General features: G+C 46.7%; 1 protein-coding gene across 1 annotated transcript in view; it reads right to left on the bottom strand.

Moving 5' to 3' along the window:
- Positions 1-233: 233 nt before the first annotated feature.
- Positions 234-23,956, bottom strand: part of Non1 (nucleolar GTP-binding protein 1) — a 34,025-nt gene continuing 10,302 nt past the window's right edge. The window contains exons 9-17 of the mRNA XM_070537311.1: positions 11,414-11,614; positions 7,540-7,611; positions 5,163-5,214; positions 4,966-5,063; positions 3,795-3,907; positions 2,657-2,744; positions 2,516-2,584; positions 1,722-1,853; positions 234-462 (exon numbers count right to left, since the gene is read on the bottom strand). Coding sequence (XP_070393412.1) covers positions 310-462; positions 1,722-1,853; positions 2,516-2,584; positions 2,657-2,744; positions 3,795-3,907; positions 4,966-5,063; positions 5,163-5,214; positions 7,540-7,611; positions 11,414-11,614 — 978 coding nt within the window. The 3' untranslated portion in view covers positions 234-309. The remainder of the gene's footprint in view (positions 463-1,721; positions 1,854-2,515; positions 2,585-2,656; positions 2,745-3,794; positions 3,908-4,965; positions 5,064-5,162; positions 5,215-7,539; positions 7,612-11,413; positions 11,615-23,956) is intronic.

Here is a 23,956-nt window from a genome sequence, read left to right as displayed (position 1 = left end):
TAATTCTGATAACATGGCATATTTTACAAGGTGTATATAGGCACATTTGTGTGCCAAAATATTGCAATGTTTTGAGTGCTTGATGCACAATTTGTATAAAATATATGCTTGTATAATTTAACTGTTGGAAATTCAGTGCCCAATCTGTCATCTATGCTTCTTTCCGTATTTTTTTTTTTTGCACTGTTAAAACACTGCAAGCCTTTGTTTCCTATTGAAGACAGACAAACAACTGATGACAGCAGTTATTATTTTTAACACAAAAGACAGTGTCCCCAAGTGCAGCAACCAAGCCTTGTCCAGCCAGCTTCAGCGACGATCTGCTTTGCCCACACCCCTTCGGCCGGCCAGCAGGTGTTTGGGCCTGAGGCTGGGGATGGTGCGGTCGCCTTCTCCTTTCCTGGCCTGCCTGTTCATTGGCCGTTGAGCCTTCTTGTTCAGTTTCTTCACCTTTGTCCTCATCTGCATACACATCACGACAATGACGACAGGAAGGCACCCACAAAGACAACTAATGCAACAGCACATCTAATCAACCTCATACAAGTTGGCCCAGAATTATGCAAGTAGATTGAATTACAGAATTACAATTTACATGCTGAAGTGGCACTGGGGTGCCAAATTTCCTTTCACTTCAGCAAGCATGAACACAGGAGCGAACTTCCACCGGGTTCCATCACCCACCTCAAGGCAAAACAGCATGCACCCAACAATAAAGAATGACGAAAAGCTAACAAATAGGAATGGCAGTTCTGTCTTACAAGCACATCCTTTACACTAAGAGGTGATGGCGATGGCAATTGCTGCAGTGCTTGCATGCTCCCTATTGTTAAATTAAAGTTACATTCCATGAATGACCACTATATATAGGACAAGGAGTGACATTCATATGCTTTCTCTGGAAGAAAGCTTCAACCTACATACTGGTTTATATGTTATATGTAGTTCCCAGTGCAAATGTAAGCCTACAAGCAAGAATATCACTTATACAGGTCCCTTGCAGATCACTTTGCTATCAGAGCGTGGTTGATTTCTGTTCAAGCTGCTAGGTGATGAAGGTTTGGTGCATGCACTGCACCAAATTAAGGTCCTTACAAATTAGTTTTTAAAAGAGCTTTCTACATTTGGTTGTATTCAGCACTCCCACAAAAATTTTTTTCTTTTCATGTGTTTTCTGTTTGTTTGGTTTTTTGATGCACATGTTCTTTCCACTCGACATAACTTTTGTTGCATCCAGCTGGTTTCTGCTACGCATGCATGGCTTTGATTGCATCCAGGTTAGCATTTCTTTATATATTCATATTGTTTTCTAATAAACTTTTAGGTGAGCATGAACACTTGTGTTGTGATCCTCTTCATCGTAGCCTAGTTAGCACAGCTGCTTGTAAAATATGAGCTACCACCAAACTCGCCCAAGTTTCCTTACTAGTGCATGCATTGACTATACTTTCATCCATTTGTAGTGAGAGCACGACAATAGTCAAATTGGAGAGTGACCGAGCCGCATTTGAGCATACAGCAACGTGTCGCCAAGCTTTATCAGCCACTCATGTAATAAAGGCTCTTATCTTCAGAAAATTCTGTTACTTAAAACTACCAATTATTAAAATATTTGGGCAGTTCCTGACAAATCAGAATTACTGGTTGGCAACTTGCATTTACATCCATGGAACGATAATAGTGTGAATATTCAGCTTTCATACTGAATGCATGCAACTTACCGTCGCGTCGCGGATGCCCGATTGGTCTCTTGGAGTCCTCGAGCTGCTGCGCACACGGCCTTCGCTGTCCTCCCGCTTCCTCTTCAAAGGTCGCGGCGTTCTCACCTCTGATGCAGCTCTCTTGAAATGTGTCTGAAACAGAAAGGAAAAGGTTTCTCTCTCTATAACAAAGACCTGTTTTTATTCCGTACAGTAAGGAATAAATACAGTACGCTCCCTTCAAAACAAATGCAAAGGGATTTTTAAAAGCCATATTATGAGAACCTTGGCATTGGACTAAATTGAAGATACCCTAATAAGCATCTTAACAGGAACTCCCCCCAAATCCCCTGAACAGCTTCTGAAAGCAGCAATCTTCCCCTCCAACCTCTTCCAAGCGCTCCTGCTACAGCGAAAGCTCCTTCACTGTGGCGACATGGCACAGTCATATTAGCGGCAGCTTGGCATCTTCTCACGCTCTGCATGCAAGGAGCTGCAAAAATTTTGGCTCTTCTTGCAGTGTTCTCGCCATTTCTCAGTACTGTAATATTGTGTAGATACAATCATGATTGCTCAACCAATGCAATGGCCCTCTATGTTTGTAACCTCTAAAACTTGTGAGAGTTTATATTGCAAGGGGTCTACATCACCACGCAAAATGGGATATCAATAAGTGGGGAGGGGGGAAAGCACATGCATAAATTCGTGGTTTAGCAATGTTGTTTGTTACTTCAACAATAACATTACAAGTTTTAAAGACCACGTTCAACAAACTTCCAAGATATATGACAAAGTAATAGTCACAAAATACTTACCCGGCCCTTGTCAAGCTCCACACCAAGTTCAGACATTTCAGAGCGCAATCTGCTCACGCTGCGTTCCCTCTGGAATGGGAAAAGAAATCTTTTGTAGGCACATTATTTTCCAAAGATAATGACAGGAAAAAGATAGCCTACCTTCTTCATTATTGGCCTTGAAACCTTAGGTTTCGTGGTGTTGTCGATCTTGGCATTAATTGCCAAAATGGCCTTCTTCTTTCGGATCCTGGGAAAGTGAGAACACAAAAATTCCAATGGTAGGTGAAATACCATGTTCCAAAATGACTATGATGATCATAGTATAGAGGCAACAGAATATAAATTATTTCATACTGAAGAGAGACTCCTTTAGCATATGCTAAGACCTCCGTACAGAAGCATTTCTACGCTACACAATTAACAAAATTTCAGATAAGAGTATCAGAAATGAGACCTGCGACCATGCATTCAGCATCACAGCACTATAGCAATGGTACTGCTACTACAAACACACAAGCTTACAGCCATTTTCTCCACACAGGACACTTACATTCATAGGGCAGTATCATTGGTCGATCACTTGTACGGATATCAATCATTTACCAAACATGTCAATGAGATATCGTTTTGAATGTTCATGCAAAAGTGGAAGTAGTCCCGAGGGTGCTCAACTGAAAGAGTTGCTTGGACACTTGGGCTGCACTGTAGCTCCTTCCTGAACTTTTTTCAGGATTTGGAGCTTCACTTTCATTTTTCTTTAACTAGCACTTCCCTCCTATACTGCATGGAGAGCTTACACAATGATAAAGGATAATAAACTTTGTGCTCTGCTGACTACATTATAAACATTATTATAAACATAGTCATGGAGCAGCACCTTGCAAGAAGTGACCTCACCAAAGTACTCAAACAACATGTTTGAAGTGTCTTGCAAGCATTTAAAAGTACCATGTACTATTTGAGTATTTGTTGCAAAAGTTCACAGGCCAATGTGCTCATGGCCAACTTGGCTACATGGCATCATTTCCAATCTGACAAGGAAAAATTTGACCTGGCACCTTAGTGACAAGGAGTACCCCAGTTGTAGCCATCACAGAAATATAACCATAAAGTGAATCTTATACAGAAAACAATATAAAGGTACAAAAGGGAGCTTGATACTAAATTACTTCACAGGAACAGCTCAACAAACAGAATCAACAGTAAATTTCCTTACGACAGTCCAAGCAAATGATGAAATCAATCACTATGATGCCGCAAGAAACGAACGTAAAAGAGAAAAGCATGGTGTGCTTACTGTCGAGCAAGGCTCCTGATTTCCTTCATCTCTTCATCTTCCTCACTTTCTGGGAAATCGTAGAAGCCAGCCTGCTCTCGCAACTCTTCCTCTGCTTCAAGTTGCTTCAGTTTCTGCACATTGAACCATATATGACATCAGGCCAGCACTGAGGTGCCATGAGATCATTTAGTGAGACAGAATTTTGGCGACAGTACACAAAGCAAACTACCACAACTCACGTTAACCTTCACAAGCATACCCAACCCAAAGTACCGAACAGCCAATAAAATCCAAGTGCCCTCCTATATGAGCCACAGCAATTAAATTCTTGTTTAAAGTTGCCATCTATAAACACACAATCACAATTCAGTAAGGTGTGGAAAAGACACTTGACAGCTATAACACCGGTGAAGCATATGGTAAGTATCTTATGTATCATGTGTCTCAATAAAAGGCAGAAAGCTTATGGCAATGGTACACTCAAAAGGTCCATAAGGAAAACGCTGGCACCATTAAAGATTATGACCTGCACAGATGAGATGCACATTTATTCAATATGGTAAATGTGGGTAGGTATGAAGCCAGTTTATTAGGACATTATGCACTCAGCCATATATAACCGGTGCACACACCTAAACTTAAGAACTTTGTAGGACACCAGTACATATGTGTATGAAATTTAGTCATACACATATGCCCAAGTGGCTGCAATAAAATAGGGCAGATTCCGCAGACTTTTTGTGGTGTAAGCTACAAACATCCTTATTAACGGCAAATTTCAGCACTCATGTTTACCATCGATGAGACAATTTTACTTAGCAAAAGAGGTAGGCACAACCACATCAGTTTTCTACTTATGGGGATAATGGCACAAATATATGTACCCATTCCTTCTCAAAAACCGACAATGTCCTCCCCAAAGATAGTGCTTTCAAGTTTCTTGAGCCAAACAGCATGAGATCTTTAAAACTTTGATGCCCCACAGGCAGAATAAAAGTTGTCTCTCTCACAAAGGACAATTATAGAGTGGTATCTAATGCCAGCCAGGAGCTCTAATTTTAAAATGCAGAATAAAGCACACAATGCCTGCACTTCTAGCATGCTGCCAACAAAGTGTTCCTAATAAGATGTTCCAAGTGCACTCGCAATAAGAAACGCATGCTTTATAGAATTCCAAATGTTCTCGCACCTCAAATATTTCGGGATCAATGTAGTCAGCAATGTTGTGCCCTTCCCAAATCTCGGGAACAACATCATACTTCTCATCTTCAGGCAAGTCATACTTTTCTGGAGACAGAACAAAAGGCATCAAGCGTGGGCATTAAAATCACTCATGAAGGTCACACAGAAGCACAACGCATTGTTAAAGAAGCCGCCGTTACTCACTCTTCAGATCCAGTATGTAGTCATCCCCAAGCTCAGCCTCAATCTCACGTTCCTAAAGAAACAGGGCGAAAAGAATAATCAGCAAAAAAGTGCAAAACAATGTCAACAAATTCCAGAAGGTGATATTAATAATGTGCATGCAATAAAAGAACCAACAGCGGGCTAAGAAGGCAAGCCCCAACATGGAGCCAACAACAAAAATATTAATTCTGGGGTTTTACGTGCCGAAACCACAATCTGATTATGAGGCACACATGAGTCAAGAACTCAGGATTAATTTTGACAACATAGGTCTTTTAAAGTGCACCCTACAACGTACATGAGCATTTTTGCATTCAGACTCCAAGCGGCCTGAAACAAAAGCATGCCTTCCTTGTCCTGTCTTTGTGCTGTTCACCGGAAAGTTAATATGTGCCAACAAGCTACCATAGTGGGCAACATTTCGACTGGTACTTGTATTTGTCAGGGCCCCGATAAAGAAAAGTCAATACTGGTCGTCATCATGTTCTCAATGAAGGCAAGCCAATGCTCGTCTTTGTTAAAGGAGTACCGACAGATATTTTTGAGGTTGTAGAAACTCTACAACATGCTTCTCATATTAAAAGGATGACATTTAGCAAGTATGCAGGCTGTGCAACAATTATGTGCTTTAATTTTATAATACTGAAGTTTGTCCCAAAATGATGGACCTGAGGGGGCATTCTGTAAGAGCCCACCTAGCGGACTGTCCATGGCAGTCGCCACTGGCTGGCTGGAGCTGTACCGGCAAGAAGGAGATAGGCTAAGGGCACTAGCTTCCTTCTCGCTGGTACCCTGGCCCAGCCAATCAACACTTCAGCCGCAGCCGAAATGTACAGTCCACTAGGTTGACTCTTACAGAACACAAAATTAATCTGGATCCCCTCACTACAGCATGCCACATAATAAAATCGTGGTTTTGACACATAAAACCTAAGAATTTAATCTAATTTTAAACTAAAGTAGTATAAAATTAAAGCACATAATTGTTGCACAGCCTTCATACTTGCTGTGAACCAATGTGGATAACATGGTTGTCACTATCAACATGATCACAGAGGACCATTGTAAAGTTTTGAAGGCATGTGGCCAATGCACTCACTGAGTCAGAACAGAAGTTTTGTTTACTGCAACTGCTATCACTATAGACACAATCATGGATGGTGCAACCATCCAATTATGAAGGCACCCGATGTGTGCTCCGAGTAAACACAAAACTATGGTTTGCTGCAACTGCTGCATATGGAACTGCAGTTGCTATCAATGCGATTATGGACAGCGACCACGCAGTTCTGAAGGCCTGTGGTCAAAACGCCCACTTAGTCGGAACAAAACTACTGTTTGCTGAAACCGTTGCAGACGCAATATGGTTCATGGATGGAGACTACGCAGTTATGAAAGCACTTGGCCGACACAGTGTTCTACACAGTGGTAAACGCAAGAATAAAGGCTATAAAGACACAGATAGGCACGAAGCATTCCTTGTATGATTTCCGCTGATGACTATGCCAGTGCGGACTCTGTGGCCTCATTTCAGTTGGGCTTTTGCTCTTTTGCATCGTGCATTTTCAGCGCTCCGAGAGCTGTTCAAGTTAAATGATGTCCGGCCAAATACGCCAGAATTAACTAGGGTTTGGTTCCACATGCTCGCTGGAGCCACAGGAAAAGTCCGAATTATCAGATTTTCTGAATTAGTGAGGGTTGAATTAACAAGGTTTCACTGTGTATACTTTAGTACACAGCATGCTTTGCGATCAGAAAAAGAATCTAATGGCTAGACTACCCAAAAATGCTGCTTTTCCTGTAGCCAAGCATTAAGGAAATGTGCATTTCCGTACATTCCACAAGTGGCGGGAAATAGTTGCTTGCAATGCATTGCATGCCACATGCATGCGTCACCACGCAAAGCATGTTGTATTTACACCATCTAGACAAAATTTGCCCAGACATTTGTCCCTAGTAAGCAATAGTTTGTTATAACCAGGCCTGTTAAAGGCAGAAGTTGTAGCCCTGATAATATACTGGCAGATCAAACTAAGTGACAAGAATGGTTCGTTATATGCAGATCCATTGTAACAGACTTGTATACTATATTCCAGTAAGTTTTAAGTTTTGATGGACACTCTGGATCTTGCCAGTATATCTTTCAGGTTTTACAGACAAACCTTTATTTAATGCAAGAAAATGGCAAGTTGAAAATACCATGCCATTACTCCTTTTTAGAGCCCTGACAAAGACTTTGTTGAAATGTTGGCTCCTAGCTTAAGCTTCCATTATTCTGTCACTGATGATCACTTCAAATGTCCACCTTTCTGTCGATCATTTGTCTCGTTCACATGCAATAAAAAGAATGTCGTACCAGTTTCTTCTTGGCCCCATCTGCCTCCATCTTCTTCTGAAGTGCACCTTCAGGTATGAAAGGTGGTCGCTCCTGAACATAAGGTGTGCATTTTGAAGACAAAACATCAAGGAATGATTTCAGCAAGTTTTGAAACACTGAGAGCAAGTCCACATTCAATTAGTGAAGCAAAGTAAACAACCACAATGGCCTTAACAAGGCATTATATGGCAAAGTGCACATTTACTTTCACACCTCAGAAACATTTAGAAACATTTATTTAGGGGCCAAAAAGGCCCCTAAATACCTTAGCTTCAAACCTGAGCAACATTGGAATGGCTGCAATGCCTTTCAAGAATGCACTCCTGAAGAAATTTTCAGAAGGGAACTATAACATGACTGAAGACAGTCATACCTGCCAACCTGGCGAGATAAAAAATCGGGAGACCTTTAATTAGCGCCAACAAGGGAGAGGAGGGGGGGGGGTTGCATTTACTGTTTCAACTTCCGGTGGGACTGGCGCTCTGCTCACTTCAAACATTTGCCGGAGTAGCTTTGCTCAAAACATGGTCCACACTGGCACCCCTTCACTGGCAGCAGGTGTTAGAGGGTTGCGGTGCGCATCGATGAACGGAATTCAGTCCTAGTTTTTCGCGCCGTGCTAAAAATACTCGCACACTGCGTAGCTGTGCGGTATTATGAGTAAATCCAGCATCACCTTAGCAACTCGGTGAAACATGTTTTCCATCAGTGTTCTTAATTTTTCCAACCATAGACCACAGCACTCATTTCTTCATTCAGAATGTCCTCTGGAAGACTGTACACCTGTAGTGTGGCAAACTAAGCTTCGAAAGCATCTAAGGCGTCTTCAGCAGATTCATTGGAATCTCGGGGCCGCAGCTGAGGGAAACTCTGAATAAAGAAACAAAGGCTCGAAAGCGGTGCCTGTGAAATAAATTTCAAGTTGGCCACCTCCGCATTCTTCAGAGTTGCGTTCACATCCATAACACTTCGCCTCGTCGCATTTCTGAAACATTTTCCGTAGAAAAGGCTCAACGTGGTTGCTGACACTAAGGGGTACATTGTGTTCGGCCAGGAATCTCGTAAACAGGCACTCCACACATATGACACTGTCGTTGCAGTTGTTCCGGAGAGAGTTCACTATGCTGTCTTGCTGCTCAGCAGTGCGAACATAGCTTTGATGCTTCGCCGTAGAAACATGTAGTTTGAAGTCGCCTTTGCCACTGTGAGGCAAGCTGACGTCGCATCCACACGTCGTACAAAATGCAAAATGTTCTCCTTTTCTTGATGTCAAAAAGCACGGAAATTCAGAAGTGCAAGATCGCAAAAACTTCTGCAAATACCTTTTCTTGGGCTTTGATAGCACCATGGCACTAAGCACACGAGCTTTCTGACTTTACATGGTGCACCGCACACCCGGCCTGCCCAACACTAATCATACACACAAACAGCCATAACAATGCACCATGGAGGAAGGCCTGCATGAAATGCAAGAGCTACATTGGCTCTGGCTTTGGTCGGCTTACTAGGCACCATAGTTGGCTGCTTAGTCGATGATACCAATGGTGCTAGTGCAGCCATTGTTGGTGATGCTGACGATTACGATGTCGTTGCAGATTCTGCAGTGCCGGTTTTGTAAAAACCATTATTGCATAACAGAGACAACTTTTCGGGAGATACCTAAAAGTCAGTGATCGTACAATTGGAAAGTTCAGCTAAAAATCGGGAGTCTCCTGGGCGAATCAGGAGGGTTGGCAAGTATGCAAAGTGCAATGTTTACTCTCCCCATTTCATCTCCACTCATCAGTTCCTCCAACCTAGGGCAACAATGACTGCAATGCCCTGCCTGTCTCTCTAATTTTTTTGTTTCTATGGCATGATTATGGTAACCCTTAAAGGCTGGCATCTGACAGACTCACAAGGGCAACAAAACAACAGTGACAGGACAGGGCAAGAGGTGTTAAACATCTCCCATGTGTGCACATCTCAAAGGATGTGCATGCATGTACCCAATGGCTTTGGGCCATTTTGGGCCATCATAGAGACCCTAACATCATTACTGACTTTGCCTAAGGTGGAAGAGGAGCAGGCGTTCGCTTAGCCACAGGACAGAGCAAGCAATTTTTTAAGCAAGGTTCCCTGCTGCATGCAGAATAATATTTTATCTGCATGTCCAAAGCGCATTCCCCGATTTTGCAGCGTCGCAGGTTGTACGACAGAATAACGCAGTTCCAGAAAACTACCCCCTAGGGACAATGCATTAAAAACCGTGATTATGCGATATGAGATGATGCACGTGAGATGATCTCACAAGATGGCCTGTGCAAAGCTGAAAATTCAATGGCAGATGTGCGAGAAACGCTGCCAGCCTCCAGCAGCTCCCTTGCAGAGCCGTCCTCTCTACCAAGAGGGTGAGAGCACCCCTTCACATCTTGTTCCAAAGTTTCAACTGTATTCTGGGCTCCCTCCTAGCCTCCTTTTTCCTTCCCATGTGCTTGCTGCTGGTTAATTTTCCTTCCCTATCTTTACGTCACTCAACCACTGCCCGCCTTAATGCTATCACTGCCATCTCCTTGCGGTTTCTTTTTCTCTATGTTTTCTCTCACGAGGGTCCTTTCATTTTATCAGTCGTGATCGAAACGAACAGCACTCGCACAGCAAAGGAACTGAGCTGTCTCCATCTTCGTCTTCAGTAATGTGTCGGGCAAGTGTGACACACAGTGTCACGGAAACGAACAATGCAGATGCTCACAGACAAGCAAGAGATTATCGAAGAAGCAGAGAAATGGCATGGAGCCACAAAGGCTAGCATCACCCGGGATTACATAATTTTTGTTGATGACCATTTTGGCAAACAAGGATGCCATAATGACAGAGTGCAACAATTCCTATAGGCGATGTGGTCAGAGGGAACACCGAAAAAAACCTGGGGAAAGGGGAGGAAGGGAGGTACTCCCGGTCAATCCCTTTTGAAATAGTTAAACTTGCACAAGATTTTGCTTGACTGCACCGGACGCATCTGCTTATACAGTCAACAGCGTTTTTGCCGGTGCGTCAAGCTTGCTATTTCTGCACATACCAAGAGTGCTGTCAGCTGTACAGTACTCAAACCATCCAGCGCCGGGTCTTGTAATAGTGAAACTATCTCTGGAAGTGATCACTTGAGAATACCGCCCCAGCGCATATGGAAACCGTGAAAGCATGTGTGAACGTCTAACCGATTAATCACTGGGAGGCATGCAGATTGTATCCAACATGCATGTTCCCGTCTGCAGTTCAGAGCTTTTTGTCTACATGTCAGCACGCAAGACTTATCCTGTCATTCGTCAAGGGGACATGTGAGGAGGCTTTGCCTCATGCTGACGCGGCTGGTTGCCACCTCAAGCGAGGCCGATGCCACAGATGCCGCCATGTCTGCGCCTAGGTTCACAAATGTGCTATACATATACAACATCAGTAACATTTGGAGGTCCGTCAGTACAGGCGACACCGTAGGCGATCTTCTTGTGGATGTTGCTGCACTTTAAAGACAGCTCAACTGCGTGGCTTAAACAAAGTCTATAAGAAACTGACCTACATTTCTCGCTTGGTCCCAGAAGGACATATAACCGGATTTCCACTGTACTCTGAACCTTTGCAGGAATAAAAAATACTTATAAACATCTGCCAATTACTTTTAACATTAAGCAGCACAGGATTGGAAGCCAGTATGTATATTTAAAGTGTGATGGTTTCAAAACTATAAGGCAAACACTGTTTCCATAGTCTCACATTCCAAAGCCCTCTATCATGCCATGTGGATCATCACCGTATGGATCCATATGGCGAGGTAACATTATGGCAAAGCTGAGACACAAAACATCTGCAGGCCTACCTTGCTGTCCCTGGGCGTGGGCATGGCAACGTGCAGACGATTGAGAATGCCCTCGATCTTCCTGCCCTGCATTTTCACTTCCAGTCGGTGGGCCATAAGCCGGTCACAGGCCTCGTTGCGCACCTCGGCCACGCCCTCTTCAGTCACAGTGCTCATCTCCAGCACAGGAATCGACTCCTCGGCCAACTTTGAGAACAGGGCCTGAAAGTACGGCCCCTCAAGGTCCATCACTTCACAGGACGCGGCTGCATTTTGCTCAATACAACTACAGTAATCCCTTGTTATAACCAAGTCATTTTCCTTGAAATATTGCTTTAATCGAAATTTCTTAGTCCCAAGCCAAACGCATACATCCTACCATATGAAATGCAACAAGCTCTGTCGTTTAGAACAGCAATACCCGTCACATCTAAACATGTGGATTTTTTTCTCTCAAAGATCAAACAAATCATCATGCTGTGTCCCAATTTTGAATTGTGGTCATACTTTAGCCAAATGGAGGCTGCAGTGTGCTGTGACAAAGTCTGAATAATTGCACACATCTGAAAAATAGGTCAGGTACCGTTCATGCCATAAAACATCAAAATCCTCGCTCTCTTCATCTGGGTACATAAGTCGAGATTGAATGTTGGAGTTTTGCAATTACCACCTGAATTTTTACTGAAGCCTCATTTAAGAAGACACTAAAGCAAAATATTAAGCTGAGTTAGATTGATGGATTATTAGAATAGATGTCTACCATAGTTTTCTGTCTGCCAATCCAGTTGATCCTGAATATACAGTCAATTACAATCATATTGAATTATTGTTAATATTGAACAGTTGTAAAATCCCCTTGAACCCATGTAAAAGCATACCGATGTACTATGCGTACACTGAACTCCCGTATGCCAACACATTCAATATATAGAACGATGTGCTGCGGCGTGCACATGCAAGTGCACTTTTCCTAACGAGTATGCCATCACCTATCGCATCGGCGTAAGTGCTTAATGCCGGCAAATTTGAAATGGCACCTATCTGGCAGATGCTGTCAAAGAAGATATTGAATCTGAAGAGCAGTACACATGCCATGAAGGAAAAATTAGCAGTATGCTCAAATTTTGTTTGCTGCGCATATAGATGGCTCATGCAAACTGAAGCTGTTTATTATTAGCAAGTGCAGATCACTACTCTGCTTTAGGAATGCAAAAGGCGTTCCAGTCTGGTTTGTGCTCCACAAGCAAGCAAGCATGGACGACGCTCAAAATTTTCACCGAGTGGCGCCGCACAGGGGATGCCAAACTGGAGATGCTGTGCTGCTGGGTGTTTTGTCTTGTATACAAAAGCCATCTCCGAATGGCATTTTAGGATTCTGCAAGCAACCAAAATGAATTCAACCCCAAACTTCACTTGGACGGATCTTTTTGAATTTTGTGTTGACGGAAGCTCTTGTTCCTGTTTATTATTTTTTGAATTCCTTTTCTAGTGAATTTTTATATCAGGCGCCGGCAAAGAACTCTTCTATCTGATTTCTGAAGTGAAGGCGCTAAAATGACGGAGGACAAAGAAGGAACACACACACACACAGGGCGCCCTGTGTGTGTGTGTGTTCCTTCTTTGTCTACAGTCATTTTAGCGCCTTCACTTCAGAAATCATGCTTAACCAACACGCCCAACTATCCATCCTAACGTCTTCTATCTGTTTAGATACTTTTTCTTTTGTTTTTTGTTAATTTTAAATCAGGCGAAGCGCGGGAAATGGTTGACTTCATGTGTCCATCCAGCTTCCCTCCGCACACACTTGCCACTCGCTCAGCGGTATCACAAGTCGTATCGCCCTCGGTCATCAGCTTCGGCTGCCGTGCTAAGTATGAAGATGGGAAAGATAATAGAGAAGCTTGATCAGGCGTGCAAGGAATGGAGGACAGCCTTCCAAGCATCAGATGAAGATGGCTAAATTGGCGCATCTCATGTCTTATGCAGCTCTGTGGGATTCCCAGTTCTGCGAAGTTTTTTAGATTTCTTTATGATGACAGGTAAGCACAAGTATTTCACTCCATTTTCTGAGCCGGTACTCATTTTGCATGAGTAAACCAGTTCTGTGCTAGCCTGAATGAACTGACATATAAGCAGTGCTGCTTGATTCATTCGTCATGACGGCAGCCCATCTGGCGCTGATGAAATACGTGAAGGGCTTGAGTGCGTGCTTGTTGGGCTATTCATTTTGTTTGCTCTCTGTTGACATGAACAGCCAAGGCTAAAGTAAAAAAAGTAATACACACCGCCATGATGTTTTGTCAAATTTCAAGAGCAATGATGACGAAACGATGCACGCACATAATTCTGTGTTGCGTTTTGATGCACCCCTGATCATACTGAAGAAGGTTTAAGCAGTGTATGTTCTCTTAATTTTTCTGCAGATTGACACTTTTGCACTGCGTAGAGGTTAGTCATTTACCAGTACGAAATGTATGAATAAAAACAAGAACGTTCAGCTTTTATCTATGTTGAGTTTTGGTCAAGTGAGAAATCGGCCAGATTTAGTTCATCCACTTCCCAACACACGAGCAAAATTAATGAAAGTTGATGCCAGAAAGTTATTTTCTTTATGCTAGCCCCCACTACATCTGTGGACTAGTTGAACTGTAGTCCCTAACTTAAGCACAAGTTAGAAATTTCAAAGTGACTACTTTCGCGAAATGATGAAATGTAACTTTAACAATGAATACTAGTAGTTAACGATGGTTTCCTATATACTAAGTACTTCTCACTATAATCGGTTGGCACTGGTGTGTACGACCAATGTCTCAGTGCTTTAAAAAAATGGACAGAAGCTTGCAACGTAAACGCGGCAGAAAGAAAGCGCAAAATGGCGCACTTCAGCAGGTCCTGCTCCACAATATGGCCAATGTCGTCGAGTGGCTAGCGGGCCTGCAAGAGAGCACAAACACATCCCGCTTGTATGCGAAGTGTGAAAGGAGGGCATCCTTGGCAGCCCTCCTCCCGCCAGCTGTGCACTCTCTCCCTCTACCTTCTGACCTCACCAGTGATGTCATCAAGGCGTTGCTTTGTTTGTTAATTATTTCCAGCTGGATATCTGGCCGCCACCAGTGGTGGAAGTGGCGCTGCCGCCACGTATCATCATGCGGCCAAGCGCGTTAAGGAAAGCATAGGGAGTTTCCACACCTTGTCGGAGTGCTGAGTAAGATGCAAGAGACCCGCAGACTTTTTAGGATGGTCGAAAAGTGACGACGACAGGTTGCAACAAAAAGTCGGTTCCGAAACCCGGCACAGCAGTCCTCCTGGCTCATTGCCCACTGCTGTTTAAATGGTGCTTATTGTAACGGACAAGTGGCCAGGCATGTTCACGCGCGATTCACAGTACAAGTGTGCTGATCGCGGCACGGCACATATCCATACAGGCTAGCTTGCTTCCGCAGTAGATCTATTCTACCTTTTCTTGAATAAAAACGTGCAACATGAATTTTGACGTGTGCAAGACGCACCGTGGTCTTGTGTCTGGGCAACATGGCCTTTCAGCGTACGCATTGCAAAGACCATTCCGCAGCACGAGCGACTTGCAACGTTCGTGAGCGACTACTTTCACAAAATGATGAAATGTACCACTTAACAGCGAATACTGGCAGTTAACAATGGCTTCCTATATACTAAGCATTTCTCATTATAACTGATTGGCGCTGGTGCACAGTCGACATGGTCTTGGAGAAGCAAACTGGTAAGTTTCAGCTTTTCACAGTCTAGGGAAACTGTCAGAGACGTGCAGAGATCTCAGATAAGCTTCAAATAGTGATATTTTATGTTTTGAATTATTGTTATACATGTATATTTCGTGACTCCATTCGAGTTCTATATATCTGGGATTGATCTTATCAAACTTGAAGGTGATTGGAAAATATTGACGATTCGAAATAGTTTAGCCTATGTGAGATCTCTGCAAATATCAGACAGTTTCCAGGGACCGTGAAAACAGGGAACTTAATAATTTGCTTCTCCAAGGCTGCGTCCAATGCACAAAAGTTGACTTACTTTTTTTCTCACGAACGTTGCAAAACTCTCAAGCGGCGGAATGGTCTTCGCAATGCTAACCAAAGTCTGGGTCATCTGGATGCAAAACCATGGTGTGCTGCGCAGTTGGAGTGATTGTTGCACATTTTTATTCAGATAAGGTAGAAATGGAGGCACCGTGGAAGCAAACTAGCCTGTTTGCTTCCAAACACACTGTGCCACCATCAGCGCACTTGTACTGTAATACATGCATGAACTTGCCCGGCTACATGCCCGTCAAAGCATGTAGTTTAAACGGCCAATCATCATACGTGGGCAACGAGCTAGGCAGACTGCTGTGTCAGGTTTCGGAACCAACTTCCTGTTGCAACCAGTCATCTTTGCTTCTCGACTGCCCTAAAAAAAGCCAGTGTGTGGCTTCTTCCGTGCGGCTCAGCGTTCCAACACATTACAGCCGGTGCGTCTCTTCATTATTGGCCCTTTCCCTCTGGCCCCTATGTCGGTGACTGCCGAGACTAAACACGCACTTAGTCTTTCAAGTATCACTTTCAGCTTGCAGAACATGCCAGTCCATTCCCACTCACGTGTAAATGTGCAAACATGAATAGCGCAGACCCACGAACCACACAGCAACAAATATTACATGCCTAAAATGCCATTCGCAGAAAGCTTTTGTCTAAGGACAAACCCAGTGGCACAGCATCTACGGTTCGGCATCCCATACCTGGAGCCACTCAGACTAAAGACTGCGTGTAACCAACCCTTTCTTGTGAAATGCGTATCAGACGACTGGGAGGCCTTTTGCATTCTTGAAGCAGAGTGGTGATCTGCTCTTGCTGATTACTGACAGCCATAGTATGCACAAGTCGTCCACACGTGCCATGAACAGGACTGAGAGCACCCTGCTCATTTTCTCTCCATGGCCATGTACTGCCCATTGTATTCAATCTCTTGTCTGGCAGCATCTGCCAAAACAGCACCTTTTCAATTTTTGACGCCGTTCAATATTTCTGACGTGAGAAGCGATTGCGTCACTGTTCAGAAAAGCACGCTTGCAGGGGCACGGCGTCCAATATGAGATATATCAAACGTAGCAGTGAACGGGAGTTCGATATACCGTATTTACACAATTGTAAGTCGAACCTCCCATATAGCATGTGACAGGGGGAAAAAAAGAAGAAGGGCATGCCTGCGGGTGCATTCCATAACGAAAATTTATTACAGTGGAATCTCGATGATACTGAAGCGAAATAGGTTTGCACGTGTTGACACCGGACCCTTAAGGCGAGAACGACGAAGTTCGTGGTTGCGCGCGGGCTCTCCGAGGACCAGCCATCGCTAAAGGCAGACGTTTTGTCCCAGTCTGTCGGTGCTAAACTGTTTTAGTTGCCATAGCTGGGTGACATTTCTGGTGGAAGTGCTGGGTACGGTCGATGTTAAGATCTCCGGAGCATACCCCAGACCTAAGCCCGGCGAGTAGTTCAACCGAGCTTACCCCTGTGCACGTACGTGCCAGCCGACGCCTCCAGGGACTCCTGCCACAGCACGGTCTGCTACCTGAACGAACTAAAATGACGACCCAACCACCTCCCGCCACTCCTGCAGCATCGCACGTTGTCGTCAATCACATCCGGACGCCGAATCTGTTCCACGGAAGTGCTTCCGAGGACGCCGATGACTGGCTTGACCATTTTGACCGGGTTGCCAACCTCAACGACTGGAACCACGAGCGTAAGCTACGTTACGTGTACTTCGCTCTTGAAGATTCCGCGAAAATATGGTTTGAGAACCACGAGGCGACACTGACGTCATGGGAAGAATTTCGTAGGCAGTTCCTCAATGCCTTCGCCAGGGCGGACAGGAAGGAGAGAGCGGAGTTAGCGTTGGAGGCAAGAATTCAAGGCCCCAATGAGCGAGTGACTGCGTACGTAGAAGACATGAATCGGCTGTTCAGACGTGCGGACCCTTTGATGACTGAAACAAAGAAGGTGCGCCATCTCATGCGCAGCGTCAAAGAGGAAATCTTTGCTGGCCTAATTCGAAATCCGCCGACGACACTTGCAGAGTTCCATGACGAAGCCACTACTATGGAAAAGGCCCTTCAACAGCGGGCCAGGCAAAACAACCGCGACGCCGTGATTTCAAGGGAGCTCTCTGCCGTTACCCTCGGTAACGACGTTGGCGCCTTGCGAGAACTCATCAGGGCTGTCGTCAAGGAGGAACTGCAGAAGATGCAGACGACCACGGCCCCTGTGGGACAACTTTCCATTGCGGAAATGGTGCGCGCCGAGGTCCAACAGGCCGTCCATGTTCCTGGACAGTACGAGGCACCACAGCAGGTACCGCACGCCGAAATGAGTTACGCTGAAGCAGTACGCCGTCCGCCACCCTCAAGTGCATGCAGCATGGTACACCCCACTCAACAAATGGACGTAAGCTTCAGGCCGCCTCGCAACCCACCACACATCGCCGAAGCAAGGACTAGGAAGAGCGACATCTGGCGCACCCCCGACTACAAACCTCTTTGTTTTCATTGTGGCGAAGCCGGGCACATCTACCGAATGTGTCCTTATCGTCATGTGGGGCTTCGTGGATTCTCGCCGAATGCACCTCGTCCACGACCTGGTGAGCGGCCGCCGGATATAGAGTTTCGTCGCAAATCGTCGCAATGTTGATCAGCGATGGCCGGAGCCCCGTTCGTCGTCTCCTGCTCGTTACAGGTCTCCATCACCAAGCCAATCCTTTACTCGCGGCGCTCTGAGACGCCGCTCGCCTAGCCCGACGGGTCGGGAAAACTGAGTTCAGCGACCTCCGGAGGTGAGGCCGCTGACGACGACCGTACGCAATATCCTCCACTACGACGACAACGACGAAAACAGAACGACGCAGACGTACAGACGGAGTCGAACACCTTACGAGAGGTAGTAACGTCGAACATTCCCGTCACCATAGACGACGAAGAAATAACGGCGTTAATCGACACTGGAGCGGACACCTCAGTTATGAGCATGGACCTTGCCTGCAAGCTGAAGAAAGTTTCTACCGAGTGGACAGGGTCGCAGATTCGAACTGCAGGAGGACATCTGCTAACCCCGGTAGGAAGATGCACAGCCCGAGTGAGCATTCGTGGGTTTACGTACCTCGGAGATTTCGTTATCCTCCCAAGCTGCTCGAGGGACCTAATTCTGGGAATGGACTTTCTGCAGGCTAATGGAGCTGTGATCAACTTACAAAAGTCGCGGGTAACGTTTTCGACGGCGCAGGCCTTAGCAGGGAGCAGCACTGACGACACGTATGTCAACGCCTTGAGGATTGTTGACGAGAACATCATGGTGCCGCCAAGGAGCAGCGTATTGACCCTCGTCACCTGCGACGCATTCGACGGCTATGAGGGTATTGCCGAGGCAAATATCCAGCTGCTGCTTGAAAAACACATCTGCATCGCCCGCGGCCTTGTTCGAATACAGCATAAGTGCTCGCAAGTGTTGTTGACAAACTTCAGCCATGAGTATCAGCACGTCCCTCAAGGTACAGCTGTGGCATTCCTGAACGAAATTGCTGACTTCTCCGATATCGGCACGTTACAAGTGACTTCACTGGACGCAACAGCTCACGCCAGCCTGAATACCCGCGTCCACATTAATGCTGACTTAGCAGATGTCCAGAAGGATCAGCTGCTGGGCCTACTGACAGAATTCTCCGGCTGTTTTTCCACGGAATCCAAAGTCCAGCGCACTTCCGTTACGCAACACCGGATAGTTACAGAGGAGTCGGCGCGGCCTGTTCGTCAGCATCCGTATCGCGTGTCACCTATGGAGCGGGAGGCGATTAAGCGTCAAGTTCAAGAAATGCTAAATGATGACGTCATCCAGCCGTCGACAAGTCCGTGGGCATCGCCTGTCGTACTAGTAAAAAAGAAAGACAACACACTCCGCTTCTGCGTTGACTACAGACGGCTTAACCGAGTCACCAAACGCGACGTTTATCCCCTGCCACGGATCGATGACGCTTTGGACCGTCTGCGTCATGCTCAGTTCTTCACTTCGTTAGACCTAAAGTCAGGCTACTGGCAAATCGAAGTGGACGAGCGTGACCGTGAAAAAACCGCCTTCGTGACTCCCGATGGGCTGTACGAATTTAAAGTGCTGCCTTTCGGTCTCTGTTCCGCCCCTGCTACGTTCCAACGAATGATGGACACTGTACTCGTTGGACTAAAGTGGCAGACGTGTCTAGTGTACCTAGACGACGTTATTGTGTTTTCCAGCACGTTCGATGAACATCTCGCCCGGCTACGAAGTGTTCTTACCGCAATACGCAAGGCCAACCTCACCATCAAGCCTGAAAAATGTTACTTTGGCTTCCAGGAACTCAAGTTTCTAGGCCACGTGGTCAGCGCCCAAGGAGTACGACCAGACCCAGAAAAACTCGCTGCCGTTGCCGAGTTTCCTCGTCCTAAAGACAAAAAGTCTGTTCAGCGGTTCCTGGGCCTCTGCGCTTACTACCGTCGTTTCGTTGAAGGCTTCTCAAGGATTGCTGAACCGCTCACGAGACTGACGCGACAAGATGTGCCCTTTGCGTGGACGGAAGAACAAGAGCAGGCCTTCACCGAATTGCGTAAACGCCTTCAATCCGCTCCAGTGCTGGCGCATTTTGATGCCACCGCGGCAACTGAAATACACACCGACGCCAGCAACGTAGGACTCGGGGCCATTCTGGTTCAATGGCAAGATGGCGCAGAACGTGTAATTGCGTACGCCAGTCGTAGTCTGACAAAAGCAGAAGCTAATTATTCAACGACCGAAAAAGAATGCTTAGCAGTCGTGTGGGCCATCAGCAAGTTCCGACCCTACTTATACGGCCGGCCATTTCGAGCGATCAGTGACCACCACTCGCTCTGCTGGCTTGCCAATCTACGAGACCCGTCAGGTCGCCTCGCTCGTTGGAGCCTCCGCCTCCAGGAATACGACATAACTGTTGTCTACAGATCCGGCCATAAGCATAGCGACGCTGACTGCTTGTCACGTTCTCCTATTCCCTTGACATCCTCCGACTTGGAGCTAGATTTGCCGTTTCTTGGTGTCGTCGACGTGGTGCGCATGGCTGACTATCAACGTGCAGACTCTGAGCTGCTTCCAGTCATCCGATATCTCGAGGGAGCTGACGTTGTTGTCCCACGCCCACTTTCACGAGGATTGACGTCGTACTGCCTGCGAAACGATGTCCTGTACAAGAAAAATTTCGAGAACAGCCAGGAAACGTTCCTTCTCGTCGTTCCGACGACACTGCGCGAGGAAGTTTTACAGGCGTGTCACGACGATCCCTGTGCCGGCCACTTGGGCTTCGCGAGGACATTAGCGCGCATACGGCAAAAATACTATTGGCCACACCTATTTTCATCGGTTCAGCGCTATGTGCGAACATGCCGTGACTGCCAGAGGCGTAAAGTTCCACCCGTCAAGCCTGCCGGCCTCCTCCAGCCTTTGGATCCGCCTCCGGCGCCGTTCCAGCAAGTCAGAATGGACCTTCTTGGGCCGTTCCCCACGTCCTCCTTGCAAAATAAGTGGATAATCGTGGCAACTGACTATTTAACTCGCTATGCGGAGACAAAAGCTGTGCCGCGGGGAACTGCTGCTGAAGTCGCCAGCTTCTTCGTCCACAACATCGTGCTTCGCCATGGTGCACCCGCTGTACTCATTACTGACCGCGGTGCAGCGTTTACAGCGGAGTTATTGCAACAAGTCGTCACACTGACGCACACCGACCACCGAAAGACCACAGCCTATCATCCCCAAACTAACGGCTTAACAGAGCGCCTAAACAGAACATTAGCCGACATGCTCTCCATGTACATTGATGTGGAACACAAAACATGGGATGAAATTTTGCCATATGTCACGTTTGCTTACAATACCGCTGTGCAGGAGACCACCGAGTTTACACCATTCGAGCTTGTTTACGGACGTCGCGTTACAACCCCCTTAGACGCCATGCTGCCGGTAGACCAAGGAACCACAAGGAATGACAACACTGAAGATTTCGTCGAGAAAGCCGAGGAAGCTCGCCAGCTTGCTCGGAATCGCATCCACACCCAGCAGAATGCCGACGCCTGCCGTTACAACCGGACCAGACGGAATGTCCAGTACTTACCAGGCGACCGCGTGTGGGTGTGGACGCCTATCCGGCACCGCGGGCTCTCAGAGAAATTGTTGCGCCGCTACTTCGGCCCCTACGAAGTCGTACGCCGCTTCAGTGATGTGAACTACGAGGTGGTGCCTCGAACCTCTGATCCTGGTTCGAACCGACGCCGTCCACGTGCTGAAGTCGTCCACGTAGTACGGATGAAGCCGTACTACGCACGCCAGGGCTAAGCAACCCTCACAAACCGCTTCAGCATTGTGTACATTCCTTTATGTGTTTTTTTTTCTTTTCATGTCGACACTCTTGCCCATAGTGCGCGCCCGCTGCCCTTGAAGCGACCGGGCCGGTCGTTTTTGAGAGGGGAGCAATGAAGCGAAATAGGTTTGCACGTGTTGACACCGGACCCTTAAGGCGAGAACGACGAAGTTCGTGGTTGCGCGCGGGCTCTCCGAGGACCAGCCATCGCTAAAGGCAGACGTTTTGTCCCAGTCTGTCGGTGCTAAACTGTTTTAGTTGCCATAGCTGGGTGACAATACGATCACGGCTAATACGAATTTCTGGATCATACGAATCTTTCTTTGGTCCCGGCCGAGCCCCATTACTTTGCACCGTGCTAAAGAACGGTTGTTACGAATCAATTTTCGACCCGCGTCGGTTGATACGAAAATTACCGAAGACACTTTGGAAATTCTAAAGTGTGCTTGGCGAAAGCCAGACGCTGCTGCCGTCTGCGCTCCGCTTTTCTGGCTTTGCTGTTCGGTGAAATGGCAAGTCGCTGCTGTCGTCTGCGCTCCAATTCACTCGCTTTGGTGTTCGGCGATATCGCCTGTCGCTGCTGCCGCTTTCGTTCTGCTTGCCTTTGATACCTGGCGATCTAATCAGTTACTGTTGGCGTTTCCGTTCTGCCTCCCTTGCTTTCGCATCTGGTGACATGTTCAGTAGTCGCATGCGCATTCGCTCCTTGTTCTTCTGGCGTTTGGTGTTGGGGGAATCCGGCATCCGCTGCCGCTTCCCCGAACCGCTTGGCGCGCTATCACAGAGCCGCTCCGGAGCCATGCGTCATACCCACTCGACTGCAACAAGACGTCTGGCGAAGGAGCGGCAGTGCAGCTGCCACCGCCGACGTGCGCGCTCGTTCCGACGCTACTGTGTGACGTCACGGTTGCTGTGCGCAGCTGCGCCCTTCACCGGCGCGCCGGTTGCTAAGGAAGGGAGGAGGTTGCGCCGCTGCGTGGAGGAGAGGCCACAGTTGGCACGATTCCAGCGCACGGACGGACGCGACCGCGATCGGCTCATGCTCGCTCATGACAGCCGCGAAAGAGAACAGCGCGCCGTCACGCGATTTCTCCCTTTCTCTTTTGGTGCGGAGGCGCGGACATGGCTCCGTACAGCGCGGAGGCCGCGACTGGGCGCGAAGAGTTTGAAGCGGTGGCATTTTTGTTGCTTTTGTGCTTTTGCTCCTTTTCCGCATGCCATAGACGGAGTAGCTGCTGTGCTTTGAACCGCGTTCTTCGTGTTAGACATGGGCGACGGTGAAGGACCACCACCGGCGGCTGAAACGCTGCACTCGCTCGAAGTTCTGAGGCGTGCTATGGCCGCGGATGAAATCAGCGATGACACGTTTACGCATTCTTATGGATTTGAACAAAGTCTGCTAAGTGACCTGACAAAGAAAAAGAAGCAGAAGGACATTAGAGACTTTTTCTTCAAGAAATAAATGCTTTTCACGTATGTGTGCCTGAGTGAATTCACCTCTGACTCTTAAATTTAGCTAGTTTCAATTGTTCCGATGATACGAATTTCGGCTAATACGAATATTTTTCGTGACCCCGTGAGATTCGTATCATCGAGATTCCACTGTAGTAGCTGACATGGTCACTGGACTACTCGTCTTCACTTGTGCCATCGTCCTTACTAGTGCTGCCATCGTCATTGCTGCTACAGTCTCACAGCATGTTGCCATCCAGCGAAATTCCACATTTGCATACATACATAAGTCTACGCCGAAAGCAACCAACCACACACAGCCATCAGGGAGGCTTTTTTGACATGTCCGGTTGGTGTAAGTTCGTGGTCTTCTGCTGCCAGCCACTCGTACTCATGGCGGAGCAGGTCCTTAAAAGGGAAAGATCCAGGCTTGTCTCATGACCATGTTGTACATCACTGGCAGGGACCGATCCTGCATTTAAGTGACGTAAGCTGCAAGCTTGGCCTCCAGCTCTGGAAAGCGTCCCGACTTCAGCCTGTGGAAACATCTTCGCTTGCCGTCACAGGTGAAAAGTTTGCTTCGTTGCAGTCGCCACTCTCGCACCACCCATTAAGAAACATCAAACTTACAGTCCGCTGTGCAGTTATTTGTTTCTTCAGCGTAAAGGATGGCAGCCCTCTTGAACGCTG

The sequence above is a fragment of the Dermacentor albipictus genome, chromosome 4 (genome assembly GCF_038994185.2).
Source record: "Dermacentor albipictus isolate Rhodes 1998 colony chromosome 4, USDA_Dalb.pri_finalv2, whole genome shotgun sequence".
NCBI lineage: Eukaryota > Metazoa > Arthropoda > Arachnida > Ixodida > Ixodidae > Dermacentor > Dermacentor albipictus.
This window is presented reverse-complemented; position numbering and strand designations above follow the sequence as displayed.